Genomic DNA, 15,117 nt, shown 5'->3' with positions numbered 1-15,117 from the left:
AAGAGAAGAAAGAAGGAGGGAGGGAGGGAAGGAGGGAAGGAAGGAAAGAAGGAAAGAGAAATAAAGAAGGAGAAAGAAAGAAAAGAAAGAAAGAGAGAGAGAAAGAGAGAAAGAAAGAGAGAAAGAAAGAAAGAAAGAGAAAGGAAGGAGGGAGGGAGGGAGGAACGAAAGAAGGAAGATCTAATGCTATAAAATTATTTCTGATTTGGGAAAATATCTTTAGGCGTGAAGAGCAGGTGTCAGTGGTAAGCCAACTAAGAAATCACAATGTTTCATTCCTTAACTCCCCAGGCCATTACACATTCTCCTGTCAAGCATTTTTTTCTTCTTTAAAATAATACCAATAAGATTTACCTGTATTCCTCTATGGTCTTAGTTTCAGATTTTATTTATATAAGTTTCTCATTAATTTAACTGGCTACTAATAGGGGCAAGAGGAAATTGGGGTCAATGGAGATGAAGAGGATATGTGACTTCTCAGTGTACACATTTTAATATTATTTTGATTTTTGAACACATGTATTATGTTAGTATTAAAAATAAAGTTAATATACCACCAAGCATTCACTCATCAAACAGGCAAATACGTTTTCTCAAAATATGTTTAGCAAACTTATGGAAAGCCTGATAATTCTATGCTCCAGCTAGTTATTATTTGGATAATAAAATTAATTAGAGTATGATGCTGAAGAAAGAGCACAAGAAATGGACTCAGAGCATCTGGGTGCAAGTTCGGCTGATAGTATTTACTAGTTGTGTGATCTTGAGCAAGTCACTTAACTTCACTGAGCTTTACTTCTCTTATCTATGAAATTAGAAAGATGATAATACTACCAGTCTATTTACCTCTTGGAGTTGTTCTGTAGATTCAACGAGAAACATACGTGAGAGCCCTTTGTAAACTGTGAAGTCTTTTACTTGTGCTAGTTAATATTTTATATTTCATTTAATGTTTCCAAGACTCTATTTTCAAATTCTCAAAGCCACTATTAAGTTCATTAGGAAATACGTTTATTTATTTGCTTAATCTTTTGCTTTGTTGCACAAAACAACCAAAGTAAAACTGAGTGTGTATTTGTCTTTAGTTAATCTTGTCAGCAGAAGTGTCAGAATCATTCTTGGAAGCAAAGAAAATCTGCTCTCATAGAATGGCTATTTTTTCAGCATTGAAGATGAATATTTGGGAGCTCCAGTTAACTAACACAACTCCCAACAGGAATTTCAATGGGGATAAATTTACTTTGCTACCCACAGTTCAAAGAGGAACTGCAAGGTATGGTCATTTGTTTGGTGCATTTGTTCATTCCACAAATATGTATTGGGTGCCCACTCTGTGCTGGGTGCTCCTCTAGGCACTTCGGACATGGCCGTGAGCAAGACAGACAAAATGTGATGCTCTCATGGAGTTTACATTCTAGTGGAAAAATAACTGAGCTTACAGCTTTTTTCGTCCTAAGCACACAAATACCTTAATCTGAAGAGCATTTCTTGCCTTCTGATAAACAGCTTTTAAACTGTTTTTTGGGCCGGGCATGGTGGCTTGCGCCTGTAATCCCAGCACTTTGGGAGGCCGAGGCAGGTGGATCAGTAGGTCAGGAGATTGAGACCATCCCGGCTAACATGGTGAAACCCCGTCTCTACTAAAAAAATACAAAAAATTAGCTGGGCATGGTGGTGGGTGCCTGTAGCCCCAGCTACTCAGGAGACTGAGGCAGGAGAATGGCGTGAACCCGGGAGGCAGAGCGTGCAGTGAGCCAAGATCATGCCATTGCTCTTCAGCTGGGGCAACAGAACAAGACTCTGTCTCAAACAAACAAAAAAAAAATAGTGTTTTTTGGTGGTAGGATCCTTGCTTCATGTATCCAAGACCAAACATGAAAAACAAATAAAGGTTGCTCTGGGATTGGGGCCAGAGGTCAGGTTGTCTCCTCCCCTACACTCCCCATCCCTGCTCCTGCCATCCCTCTACTAGAGCTCAGGACTCTTCAGAGGACAGTTTATTTGAAACTTCCACACAGGGCGTTATCTCCACATCAGTTTTGATACTGAAGACATCCCGTAAATGCCTGCATCCACAGTCTCCCAAGGGTTTTCTCAAGTTCCTTTCCCCCTCTGGGTCTCATTATCTCCCTCTCCACATAATAGCCACATTATAGAGTTTCTGGTGTTTCTGATAATTGTGACAATAACGGCAGTTATCACTTATAGAGGACATACTATCTGTCAGGACAGTGCCAGGCATTTTATATGTACTTCATTTAATCACCAGAGTCATCCTGTGAGATAGGTGTGAATCATCATTTTACAGATAAAGGATGAGATTCCAAGAAGTGAAGTAATTTTCCAAGGCTACAGAGCTGTTAATGGTGGAGCTGGAATTTGAACATATCTATCCGATTTCACAGTAGGAATTCTTTTTTTTTTCTTTCTATATTTCAGGCCCATCAGCAGGAAGTAAGGAATTCTTAACTACTGCTGCTTCCCAAACTCTGTGAAGCTCTTTGACCCTCTCAGGGATGGTTCTAAGTATGGTGCAAAGGGCTGATGAGAGCAAAGGGGAGCACAATGCTCACTCAAATATGTGTTGAAGTTTATTATACTAGCTCTCATTTACCGATGGCCTACTCCATTCTGAACATTCTACATCCATTTTCACTAATTCTTCCAGCAACTCTGGAAGGTAAATATGATTATTACTCCTACTTTCTTGATGAAGACTCTGGCACAGAGAGGTTGTCACTCACTTGAGGTCTCACAGCTAGTAAGTGGTGAGCCCTCTGCTTGCCTTTATGACAGCTTGGGACCAAACCATTCCTAAAGCCAAACTATTCCTAGACCCAAGCCCAAGACTCCCGCATCCCCCAAAAGAACAACAATTTTAAAAAGAGAAAGACAACATACTCTCCTAACCTACATCTGCTCCTAATCCAGGCCCTACTCCAAGCTGCTACTGTCGGACTCTGTTCTCATTTATAACTGGGTGCTAAACTCTCTAACTCTACCAGCATGAACCCTCCTAACTCTATTTCTTTGTCTGACAAATTTTGTCCCTCCATGTCCCTCTCCTGGCATCTTTTTCTTTTGGTTTCTCCACACCCACTCCAAACCATTTTATTTGTTTCCTCTTCAACCCTTTTCTCACAGCATGAATCTGTTTATATTTTCTTCCTTTTATGAGAAACAGGATGGTGCATGGGTTGTTCTGGAACCTTTCTGCCTGAGACTGAAACTTTGTTTTTTACTCTACTGTATAGTTGTTTAACCTTGGGAAAAGCACTTACGCTTTCTGTGTCTCAGTTTCCTCATCTGTAAAATGAGTAAGGGAATATAACCTACATCATAAGTTTTTGCAGTTTAAATGAGTTGACACATGCAGAGATTTTAGAAAGGTGTCAGGCATGTAGTGAGTGCTTCATACATGCGAGTTTTAATTATTCTCTTTCTTGTAAACATGTCCCATTCTCTCTCCATCTTTCTTTTTCTCTCATCTATATTTTACTCTGCTTTAGCTACACATTTTTTTAAAACAGTTTCTATAAAATAAGTTCATTGTCATTATTCTTTTTTTTTTTTTCAATTTTGTCTACACTTAAATGCCCACTATTGGCCAGACAGTGTACTAAGGAATAAGAAGGAATATAAAGATGAATAAAACAAGCTTTTCTGTGAAGGGTTTGTTAGTTTTTTAATTAGTAAATCATGCTTTCCATGTTTTCATGAAATGGATGAATTTATGTATTTATAGGCCAATATTTATGTCTATTGGCTTTATCACCTACATTGCTACCTGAATCTATCTACTTTTCTCTACTATTCTGCCACCACTCTTTATTTTTTATTTTACCTTTTTTGGAGACAGGGTCTTGCTCTGTCCCACAAGCTGGACTGCTGTGATGTAATCATAACTCACTGCATCCTTGAACTGCTGCTCTGCCACCACATTTATCAAACCAGCACCATCTCTCACCTAGACTCATGCCTTTCAACTGGTCCTACCCCAGCATCTTCAGTGCTTTCTGGCCTACTCTCTATTCAGCAGCCAGAGCCATCTTTGTGAACAGCAAATCTGATCTTGCCAGCCTCAGGCCTAAAACCTTTCAAAAGTCCTTTCATTGTTTTCAGGAGAAATAACTGAGTGCTTTACACAGTCCTGTGTGATCTGTCTCTGCTTCTCTCTTCTGCCTCCTCCAGAGTTTCTCCCACGTTCCCTGGTTTGCTTTTCAGTCCCTCCATTGCACCATCTTCTCTCCTTCAGATATCCTTCACACATCTTTCCCTCCTGAAACAGTCTTCCTCAAAGCTCCTTTTTCTGCTATGCTTTGACAATGCCTACTCACCCTTCAGATTAAAGAAAGTATTATTACCATGGAATGCCTTCTTGACCCTCTACTCTAGGTCAGAGCTTTTGTTTGTCTTCGTTTGCTCTGGTTTAGTATTCTCTGAGTACATTTGAGTACCTAGACTTTAAGATTTTGGATCCAAGTTCTCTTCTTTATCTTGAGCATTCACTTTGTATAATTCATTACTGTGATTTTACTTGGCTGACCGTAGATCCATTAGGGAAAGAAGGGGTCATGTCTATTTTGCTCACCATTGTATCTCCAGAGTGCAAGGCAGCATGTCACTCACTGGAATAATTTAATAAATATTAGCCAAATAAAGATTGAATGAATGAATGTCGTCCTGCCATTGCTTAATTTTACCAATGTGCCAGCAATTCTTTATTAATAAAGTAAATTACTTTTAGCAATGGGAACATGATAAATGTGAAGAAGCTGAGAAGAGAATAAGATATTATCTTGAAACAAAGTGCAATTTGGAATGTTTGTCTTTTAAAGACTTAGGTAATGAGTCTATCAGGAATTCTATGTGAATTAGAAATCTAAAAAGCACATTAAAGATGTATACTTTCTATTTCTTGGGCTTGGCTTTCTACCCTAAAGCTGCCACTACTTGTGATTCTGACAGTTCAAGACATCTCCATTATTTCAGCTTTCTGTATCTTTAATGTCCTGAAATTGATTTTTTTATATTAATTTTCTTCAACCTCAAAAAATCCATTTGCAAGCTTAGCAATTACAATTTAATGTATTAAACTGATAAGATTTAGGCCACAATGGTTCTATAAACAAAAAGATCATGAACAGTAAGTTGTTAATCTTCAAACCCCCAACAAACAATAAATGCTTCTACTTGAATTAAACTTAAAATCATTATTGAATGTTTCAAATCCCATGGTACACAGAGACAGCAAATACACAGATACAGATCTTTCCCTTTCTTCTGAGTGGGTGAAAGATAATTTCTGTGTGTTTAAAATGTATGGGGAAAAAGGAAGCATTTAGAAATTACCTGCTTGTAATAACTGTTATTCGATGGCATTTTTTAATTAGAAGACACAATAAACTAAACTTCATACAACAACAGCCAGAAAGGGTCTTAAAACTAATCTCTCAAACCACTTTAATTAACGAACAATGGAATCCATGTTCAGAAAAGTGATATGACTAGGCATGCTCAATAAAGTTGCAGAGTGAGGGACAGGACGAGAAAAGTGCCTCATTACTCATTATTAAATTTGAGGACTGACAAATAGCTATTCAAAGATATGTGAGGGTAAACTACCCTGGACACCCAGAATACACAGTGAAGTCAGAAAATTTTAAAGCTGTCTTGCTTTATAGTTATCTTTGCATATCTCTGTGGAACATTCTTTTATAGTTCTCTAACACCCTGAAATTCCTTATCAAATTGAAGGATTATCTAGTGAAGATCTGTGTTCATTTTATAAACTTATAGAGTCAAGAGTAGCATTAAAACTCTTTATTTCCATGCATTTGATCTGGGTGTTGCTAATGATTGGTGTGAATCTAGGAGGTCTCCTTGTCAAAATGTCTCTAACATAAGGATTTCTTTGGCTTTTTCCAGCACTAATGAGTGACTGATTTATGTCACTAAATGTCAAGACACCCCTCAAATAATATAAAATCACAAGATGAAACTGTCAAAGACAAATACACTTTATTATGGAATGAAAGTTGTTATGGGGATGGGAACTGTAATCATACAATGAGAGGAGGCTATATCTATTATTAATCTATAATCAGTTTTGTAAATATTTTTAACCCCTTTGATATGAGTTAAAGATGTAGCATTCCCAGGATAGATAATAAGATGAAAAGAGTTTTCTGAGTTAGGAGTTAGGAAGTGTTTTTCCTCATTATATTACTCTAGGTCAAAAACTGACTTTGGGGCATGGGGAGAGGGATGCAGCATGATTAATGATTAAGGAATCTGGAAAGGACCTTTCCTGAATGAATCTGCAGACTGTTCAGGAATCATCTTTTTGGTCATATTCTACGATGCTATGTGTTAGATGGAGGTTGGGGAGGAAAAAAAGTCAACTAGGAGAAGGCTATTAAAAGGATGCAATGAGTGAAGAGACTTCGTGGGAAATGTCTAGTTGCGGGCAGATGCATTTTGCTGTTAGTAGAATGTGTACGTGTGTGGGAGAGAGTTGTGGAGAAAGAAATGTCTAAGCAGTAAAAATCTAGAGTCATGTAAAGTTTTATTTAAGTTTCTTTCCTAATATTTCAGTAAAAATTAGAATATAACTAGATTAATTAGAACAGAATTAATGTAACATACAAGGTGAAATTTAATATTTGGCAATAAAGAGTATCAGCTAATTGATAACAGATAAATGAATGGATAAGCAGCTGCTGGCTGGCTGGATAAAGGGTATGCACAAATAAGTTAGGATTGAAAAGAGAAAAATTGTAATATATTTGAACTATTTGTTGAAAAAATAACTATTTCCAGATCTGTGGCTATTTTAAAAATTAACAATAGTTGCCTACACTTATACTAATGCTGTCATGCATACATCATTCAGTTCTGATACAGGAACAATAACAATTAACAACAGTAACATGCTAGAAATGAAAGTGATACAGTATGCACGACAAAGTGGTGAGGTTCCCTCAGAAATTTTTTGACCCCTTTATGTCCATTTGATTATAATAATCTCATTGGATTCCATTCCTTGGGCTATTAAAGCCACTCCCCATCATGAGCTACTACAGTAAATTTTAAAAATCAAGGAAATTACTAACTGCTCAGCTAGCCTCAGCTTTAACAGCTGTACCAATTTTAAAATACTAAATGGCTTTCCTATCTAGATGCCGAACTTTAGTTCCTCCATCTGTGAAATGAGTAAACTTGACAAGATGATATTTAAGGATTTCTAAAACTTTTAATTTCTATTTCTTAGTGATTCTAGTTAAACTACATAGAATCTATCAAGTTTAATAGGTTGTGCATTCATTTCTCCTTACGTATTAAAAGTGCAAAGAAAAGACGTAATGTTAGTGACCAAACTCAAGTAATGAAACTTATGCTTCTGTCTCACCTGAGCTGGAATTTGCACTAGAAAACTGGTCTTGTCTACTCCAAGTCGTGTACGGTACTTTCTGTTCTGAAAGCTTATCTTAAATGTTCTCTGATGATTCTGATGCAATTTCTGATCAAGATCCACAGCTGGACTTTAAAAATCTTTCCTGGGTATTTGCGATGCAGTTACGTGAGTTGGGAAAGTGTTTCAACATGCCACAGCTGCTCATTCATATGCATAAGCCTACATAGATGCTGATTTAAAGAAAGAAATATGTCTTGCATTGTAAGTATGCTTCTTGGATGGTGTATGTACTTTCATTTCTGAGAACCTTCAGGTACAGAAGGTGTCTATATTTTTCAGGGGATAAACTGCATATTCGTGTCAAGCTTTCATTGTATCTTTGACCCCATAGAGAAATGCACCACGGTGTCCCACTGTGGTTTAAGCTCTGTGACAGCGGTTACCGCAAATAACATCAGAGTTTCACTTATTGCTGAAAAGAAGAAATAGTTTTCCTTCTGAATTAGCCTCACAATTTAAAAGGAGTTAAATAGATTATTTACATGAGTTTTTGCATTAAAGTGAAGTAAGCTATTCAAATTTAATAGTGAAGCCTTAATGACTTTCCCTTGGTTCACAGAGGCCTCTGTGAGGATAGGAATCAATGTTACTTCATCCCAGCTCACTGCTTCTAAACTCACTTGCTGAAGAGGTCATAACTAAAGGCAATGAAGCCTGAATAGGTTCACTGTTTCACTAGCTGAAGAGTTCTAGCAAGACTTACGAATTTGCTTGACATTGGTATTTAGATGGCCGGGTTAGACAAAGTAGAGTTGAATGGCACATGAAATTCTTAGATCTCCTGCTGCTTGACCTATCCCTACTAAAACCACTGAGCCATGACCAATCATTGGGTGACACATGCCAGAAATCAAATCTAGTGGTGCAGCCTCATGTGACTTTACCCAGTTCTCTAGGTAGAGGGAGTCCAACCTAACAGTGACAAGTGACAATTTTTGCAGGTCTCCAAGTGTGTTAGGGCAATGCCTCACAAACTCCAATGTGCATACAAGTTATCTGGGGAATCTTGATAAAATGCAGATTCTGATTCAGTAGAGTTGGGTTAAGACCTGAGATCTTAAAATTCTAAGAAGGCTCTCATTTAATATCTGTGCTTCTGGTCTGTAGACAACATTTGGTAGAACAAAACTCTAGAATAATTCATTTCTTCCTTCAGATGCCTGCATAGATTACTCCCTCATTTCTTTTAGATCTTTGTTCAAATATCACCTCATTAGCATGGCTTTCCTTGCCCACTACATATTTCTCTGTCACTATCATCCTTCTCCTGCTTCTTCTTTCTTTATACTGCTCATCACCATCTGACACATTTTACATTTATTTGAGAGGGCCTTTTTTGGCTCACTGCTTTGTTATTTCCCTATAACATGGACTGAGGCATAATAAGTATCCAGAAAAAAATACCTATTGATTGAATGAATGTATAAAAGAATAAATGAACCCTGTAGTCACTCTGCCACAATTCCATAAACTAGACTACACTTATGAGTCTCCAGGCAATTATCAACTCTGCTCTTTGGGATTTTCTTTTAACTCAAGTACCTTATTAAAGAATAAAGGGTGGATGAAATCAGGTCCCTTCACTATCTACCAAAGTTCCTGATCACTGGTAAGGACTGTACCATCCACGACTTCTTTTCTACCTGTAGGCCATTCTGAAACCCTTGCAGTCTCTCCAACAATGTCCTGAGAGGTCATATTAAAGGTAAAGGAATTTGTGGTTCTCATAGGGACCACTTGGCTCTTCGTCAACTCCATTGTGAGCTTTATCCAATACTAGCTAATGCCTACCTAGTTCTCCAAGTGAATATCTGGTGGCTTATTATTTCAAACCTAATCAGTTATCTCACAATAAATGTAGATATTATTAGAAAGAAGGCAGTAAATACAGATCAGATTTGCCCTGATCTAACTTGGGGAAATGTTGTGTTATCTTTTTTGAAAAATGTATAATTAGGTTGTAATCAATGCCCTTTTTATTCATCAATGGTGTCAAAGTTGAGTTTCAGAACTTGAAAAAAAAGTTAGTGCTTTAATCATCTTGTCTTTGTGCTATATTACAAAAACAACAGCTGTAGATTTTCTGCAATGAAGGGGAAAGGGATTTTATCTACTAGGGTTACTAAAGGTTTTGTAACTGAAAACAAAAAGGCACCATCTAAAAACTGTGTCAACACCAAATGTCCAAACCAGGGATTCAGTTGCTATCTCTGCATCAATGTAAAAACCCCATGTCATTCCTTCAATATTTACTCAGCAAACGTTTCTTAAGCACCTACTATTAATATATGTCAACACACTGAAAACATTATATTGCATTTAAATTAAGAGCAGACCCATTCAGTAACTCATTAATAAACTATAGTCAAATTCATATTGCATGGATTAACACAAGATAGAAAATGAGTGACAGAAGGTTCCCTGCTGTCTAGGAGCTCACTCAAGTGGAGAGGTGTGCAAACTGTGATAATGGGTACACCAGGTATTTACATACAGTTTTGGGGAACTCAGATAAAGAATCAATCAGTGCTGACTAAGCAGATTAAAGATGGCTTTGCAGTGGAACTGACATCTGAGGGCTCTCAAGATGAGTAGGAATCCTGCAGGTGGAAAGGGAGAAAGGCAGTTCTGGGTAGAGGAATCCACAGAGCAAAGGCACAGCTCAGGAGCAAGTGTAAGAGCAGAGAGCAGTCCTGTGTAGCAGGGGGACAATGAAAAAGGCTGATACTGTGGGTGGTGGAGGGGTGAGTGTGGAATGGAGCACAGAAGTTGGCTGGGAATATATTGTGAAGGGCAAGGAGTTTGTGCACAGGCATCTTGGTGTCATATCTCCATATCTCTTAGAAAGATAATTCTGAAATCAAAGGGGAAGGTGTCTGGTAAGGGTAAGGAAAGGGAAGGGGTACCTATGGGTACACATGTGTGTAAGGCATTATATTTCCTTGTGTGAAGTGGCATTACAGTAACTTCACTAACTGGGTATAGGTAATTAAAGATTTACAATAATTAACTTTGCATAGTGCTTAAATGGAATTATTATTGGAGTATAACATATGTAATCCTCTTGAAAGAAAGAAAAACAACAATTTCATTATTTTCCTCTTCTTATGAATGTAATACATGTTAATTTCAAAGTAAGTGCATGATAAAATTGAATTTTAAAAGATGGCAAAAATGAATCACAATCACACCACCAGAGAAAAACATCATATATAACTCTTCAAACTGGTGTTTACTCTACTACCATAAACCAGACATTGAATAAGATTGAGGATGGATAGAGTAATATGGACACCTGGAGACAAGCTCATTTTAAGCAGAAGGGAGTATAATTGTGATCTCGCTTTGTGAAGTGAAACTTGCCAAATAGGACATCTATTGCTACATTATGATAATTATACATTTTATAAATTATTTATAATTATCACAAAAATATGCTAAGCATTACGAGGAGCACAGTTGGAAATAGTTTTATATTTTGCAATACACATTTCTTTAGCAATTCCTTTATGTCTTTGAAGCAAAAATGAAAAGCGCAAGTAGTGAAAATGAAGAATCCCTTCAACCTTTAATTACCTTAAAGTGATAACTCAAGTACTGAGGAATGGTAGGCTTGTATCCATTAGTTCAGCAACTCTTTAAGAAATACCAAGTATGACACCAGAGATAGAGCTATCAGTGAACAAAATATAGGTATGGTGTCTGCAATGCATGGAACTCACAATTTTGTAGTTGAGCAAGATATTCTTTCTCCCTCCACTCCTGAATAGAAATTTCACCCATTTTTCAAGGTCTGGCTCCATTTCCACATTTCCATGGTGCACTCTTGCACTGTCCTGACCCCTTCAGGCTTATCCTTTCTCTGACATTCCATAATTCTTAGAAATGCTGCTGTTAGGATCATTCAATTTGATCATATGTTACCAGGAACTATACTCTATTAAATGTATAAAAATCTCTTTTCCCTAATAAGATTTAAAAAATCCTTGAAGATAAAGACTATCCTTATTACTTGGGGTTAGGGGCAGATTTTTCTGAGCATCTGATAATACTGAGAAATACATTTAGGAAATTTTTGATAAAGCATTTGATTATGACTGAACAGTGTATTTACTGAAAGCCTAATTCTTGACCATACTAAAAGAAATGTCAATAAAATCTTCTCTCAGCACTGTCTTAAGGGTTGAATGACTCACAAAATGGGTGCAGATAAAGGAGACCTGCTGAGAATTTCCTAATGGAATCTCATGATGCACTCTTCATTTCATTTGTTATTTTAAAGGTAAATTGTTTAATATTTCCTAAAACTGTTATACAATTTAAATGTCTCTAAACAGCAATTTGATTAATTTTTCATTGAAAACTGCAGTTAAATTAAGGCTCAGTTACACATAAAGTTTGGATAGGAGAGGAAAAATATCTGATTGCTTGATGTTGCCATTACCACATTTCCAACTAATTAAAAACTGCGACAAAATAGTATACAGTTAGGCTATTAAAACAGAGAAATCATTCTGTGAATCCAATCTATACTTTGGCATTTTGCAAAAAGCTTGTTGTTATTTGCAGGTTTCTTTACAAATACTTTAAAAATCAATTTATATGATTTATAGGACGTGCTTTGAACAAGCATCTTGATAAACTACAGAATAATATCCAAATTAAACCTATTGCTTAAAGGAAACCAAGATGTAAGAAGGCTCCAGTAGAAAGATAAAGATTTACATTGATAGGACAGGGACATGTTTGTCCTTTTCTGTAAACTTTAAAGCTTGAGATCATTATCAAGAGCTTCTAATTGCTGTATCCATGGTTCTAACCATCTTATCGTCTGCAGAATTGTTTGAGATGAGATTTTTCAGAAACAGGAAAACAGGGACATTTATGCTGCATGTCAGGTAATGGTGAAGGGCATACAGTTTGAGACTGAAAAAAAACAGCTATTAAGAAAATGGAACATTCTGATGAAAATGTTCTTACTCTATATAAAGTAGAATTTGTTAATCAAATGGTGCTAGCACATATCTTTTAATTTTCAGTTTTATAATGGATGTGTGTGTGTGTGTGTGTGTGTGTGTGTGTATATATATACATATATATATATTTTTTTTGAGACAAAGTCTTGCTCTGTGGCCCAGTCTGGAGTGCAGTGGCACAATCTTGGCTCACTGCAAGCTCCACCTCCTAGGTTCACACCATTTTCCTGCCTCAGCCTCCCAAGTAGCTGGGACTACAGGTGCTCGCCACCATGCCAGGCTAATTTTTTGTATTTTTAGTAGAGATGGGGTTTCACCATGTTAGCCAGGATGGTCCTGATCTCCTGACCTTGTGATCTGCCCGCCTTGACCTCCCAAAGTGCTGGGATTACAGGTGTGAACCACTGTGCCCGGCCTATAATGGATACTTTTTAAAGCATTTATGCCTACTAAAATACAAGTCTACTAATATTTAACAAATAGAAAGACTTTTCAAAACTATCTAAGAAGAGAATGTTTCCTTGGTGTTGTCATTATCCATCTGTGACCATAGCAAATCCCCTCTTCCCCACTCTCTAGCCATATCTGGCCTAGGCCACATAGAAGAAAACATTTATTAAAAGTTTGGAATAAATTAATTGCAAATTCTAATTCTCAAGCCAGGCACAACTGAAAGTAACATGTCAAAACATGCATGGAAGAAAATCTTTTCTTTATTCATGGGCAGAGCATGTGATTGGCCACCATTAATAAGATCTAAGCTGTCACAGGCAAGACACAAACCTCAGGCTTCCAAACAACAATAGACCCATTGATGTTAACAAATCATCACTTGAAAAGGAGCTCCTAATACTCATATGCACAGAGGCTCTTCCTTGAAGACATCTTGTAGTCTCATGTTCAGCTGTTTAACACTCCTCTTTGCTAGCCATGTGGACCAAAAGCAATGCACTTCATTTCTTGAAGACAGTAGCCATATTCCTCTTATTTTTTTTAATAACAAGATCTGACCCATAATTGTGTGCTTACATTAAGGACGTTTCATTTCCAAAGGAGCAACCTATATATGCGTGTTCTAAGAAATCAACCATACAATAAGTAACATCCCAGTTGTCTCACTGAGCCTCATTTTAAACACAGAAACAGACGTTTAAATAAACCAAAGAGCAGGGCATGGATAATCCAATTTAGGATGTCTCATCAAGTTTAAGTTTGCTAATCCAATTTATATGATCTCACCGAGTTTCACAGTTTACGGTGATTTATTTCAAACAAGGGATATTGTAGGAGTAAAGGTAAAGAAAATCCCAATCAGGAACCTCCAAAAGCCATGTTAGTGTTAATGAGAATTAAGTTAATGCCATGAGGAGAGAATACGGTCTACTGGTCTATTTCTGTAGATGAAATCTCTCCCCTTTGCTTCTTAAGTCTTAACTGATTTTACAGCATCCATTGGTGAAAGAAAGTGTGTACCAGATAAGAATATAAATGAAATAAAGCTGATGTTGGTTGCTATTTATTTGAATTCATATTTTCATAGGCCTTTCTAACTGCCTGATATTTTCCTGGAAGATTAGAGGTAACAAAGCCATGATTCATGTTCTTTGGACATGAACCATCAATTTTTCTCTATAGGTAGATTTACAAAACACCAATGATGGTGACTCTAGTTAATATAAATGATTAGTAATGAGGGTACAGATCCACACAGAGATATATCAGAACATTATTAGTTTGAGTTCTGACTGACCTTCAGGTTGATATTGTGCTATAATCGTCACTGTCTGTCCAGCCCCCTTTAGTGCAGCTGCTGCCTGTTCGTGGGATGCACCACGGAGGTCAATACCATTCACCTGAAAGAAAGGAAGCCAGAGAATCTTGGTATTTCATAAGGCATATTATTCTGGTAGAAGAAAAAAGTTTCCCCCAAACCATGCTGTCTAACATTATATCACATGCCTCAGAAACTCCTCGTATCCTACTCAGGTGTTTATGGACTTTCATGGTCTTAATCACTTTTAGTTAGGAGAGACATTAAATTTCATCTTGTGGTGTTTGTGCCATGGTCTGACCAGGTTGGAAACATTTTTATTTATCCATGTTCTAGTGTATGCATTTAATATGCCTCTGTGAGCTTCCTAGATTTCTAGGGTAAATAGGGATAAATATGAGCCTTCAACATTAGGGGGAAAACAGGATGATAGAGACACATATAATGTAATAGACAAATATACGCTGAAAGATTAAAACATTCAGATGAGATTCTGGGTACATGGTATAAAATGGGGCCAGCTGGCTGCAAAATCCCTCTCTTTGGTCAGTTGCCTAGCCTTGTCATCCTGAGCCTGGTGAGACAGCCCTAAGCCTTGTTTTAAAATATACTTGACTGTCCTATTTCTCATATACAATTCCAGAATGAATTCTGACAAAAATGAAATAAAGAGTGCCCGGAGTTTATTTAGCTATTGCTAACTCCCATTTTAGGTCCTATGCCGAAAGAGAAACAGAACATCTTAAAAGCTCCAAACTCTGCCAGGGTGAAAATCATTCTTAAGTCAAATTTAATAAGAAGCAAATGCTAAAATTTTTCTTGAATCAATTCAGTCTAAGTCAATGCAATGTAATTAATAAGTGCTCTCCAATGACAGAGTTCTCTGTCTGCCC

The 15,117-nt window shown here is 37.0% G+C and overlaps 1 protein-coding gene across 8 annotated transcripts in view; it reads right to left on the bottom strand.

Moving 5' to 3' along the window:
* DLG2 (discs, large homolog 2 (Drosophila)) overlaps window positions 1–15,117 on the bottom strand; it is a 2,293,993-nt gene that overhangs the window by 337,013 nt on the left and 1,941,863 nt on the right. For all 8 annotated transcript variants that reach the window (XM_011938528.1, XM_011938530.1, XM_011938531.1 and 5 more), the window contains one exon: window positions 14,204–14,306. In XM_011938528.1, the coding sequence (XP_011793918.1) occupies window positions 14,204–14,306 (103 nt within the window). The remainder of the gene's footprint in view (window positions 1–14,203; window positions 14,307–15,117) is intronic.

The sequence above is a fragment of the Colobus angolensis genome, unplaced genomic scaffold (assembly GCF_000951035.1).
Source record: "Colobus angolensis palliatus isolate OR3802 unplaced genomic scaffold, Cang.pa_1.0 Scaffold174, whole genome shotgun sequence".
Lineage (NCBI taxonomy): Eukaryota > Metazoa > Chordata > Mammalia > Primates > Cercopithecidae > Colobus > Colobus angolensis.
This window is presented reverse-complemented; position numbering and strand designations above follow the sequence as displayed.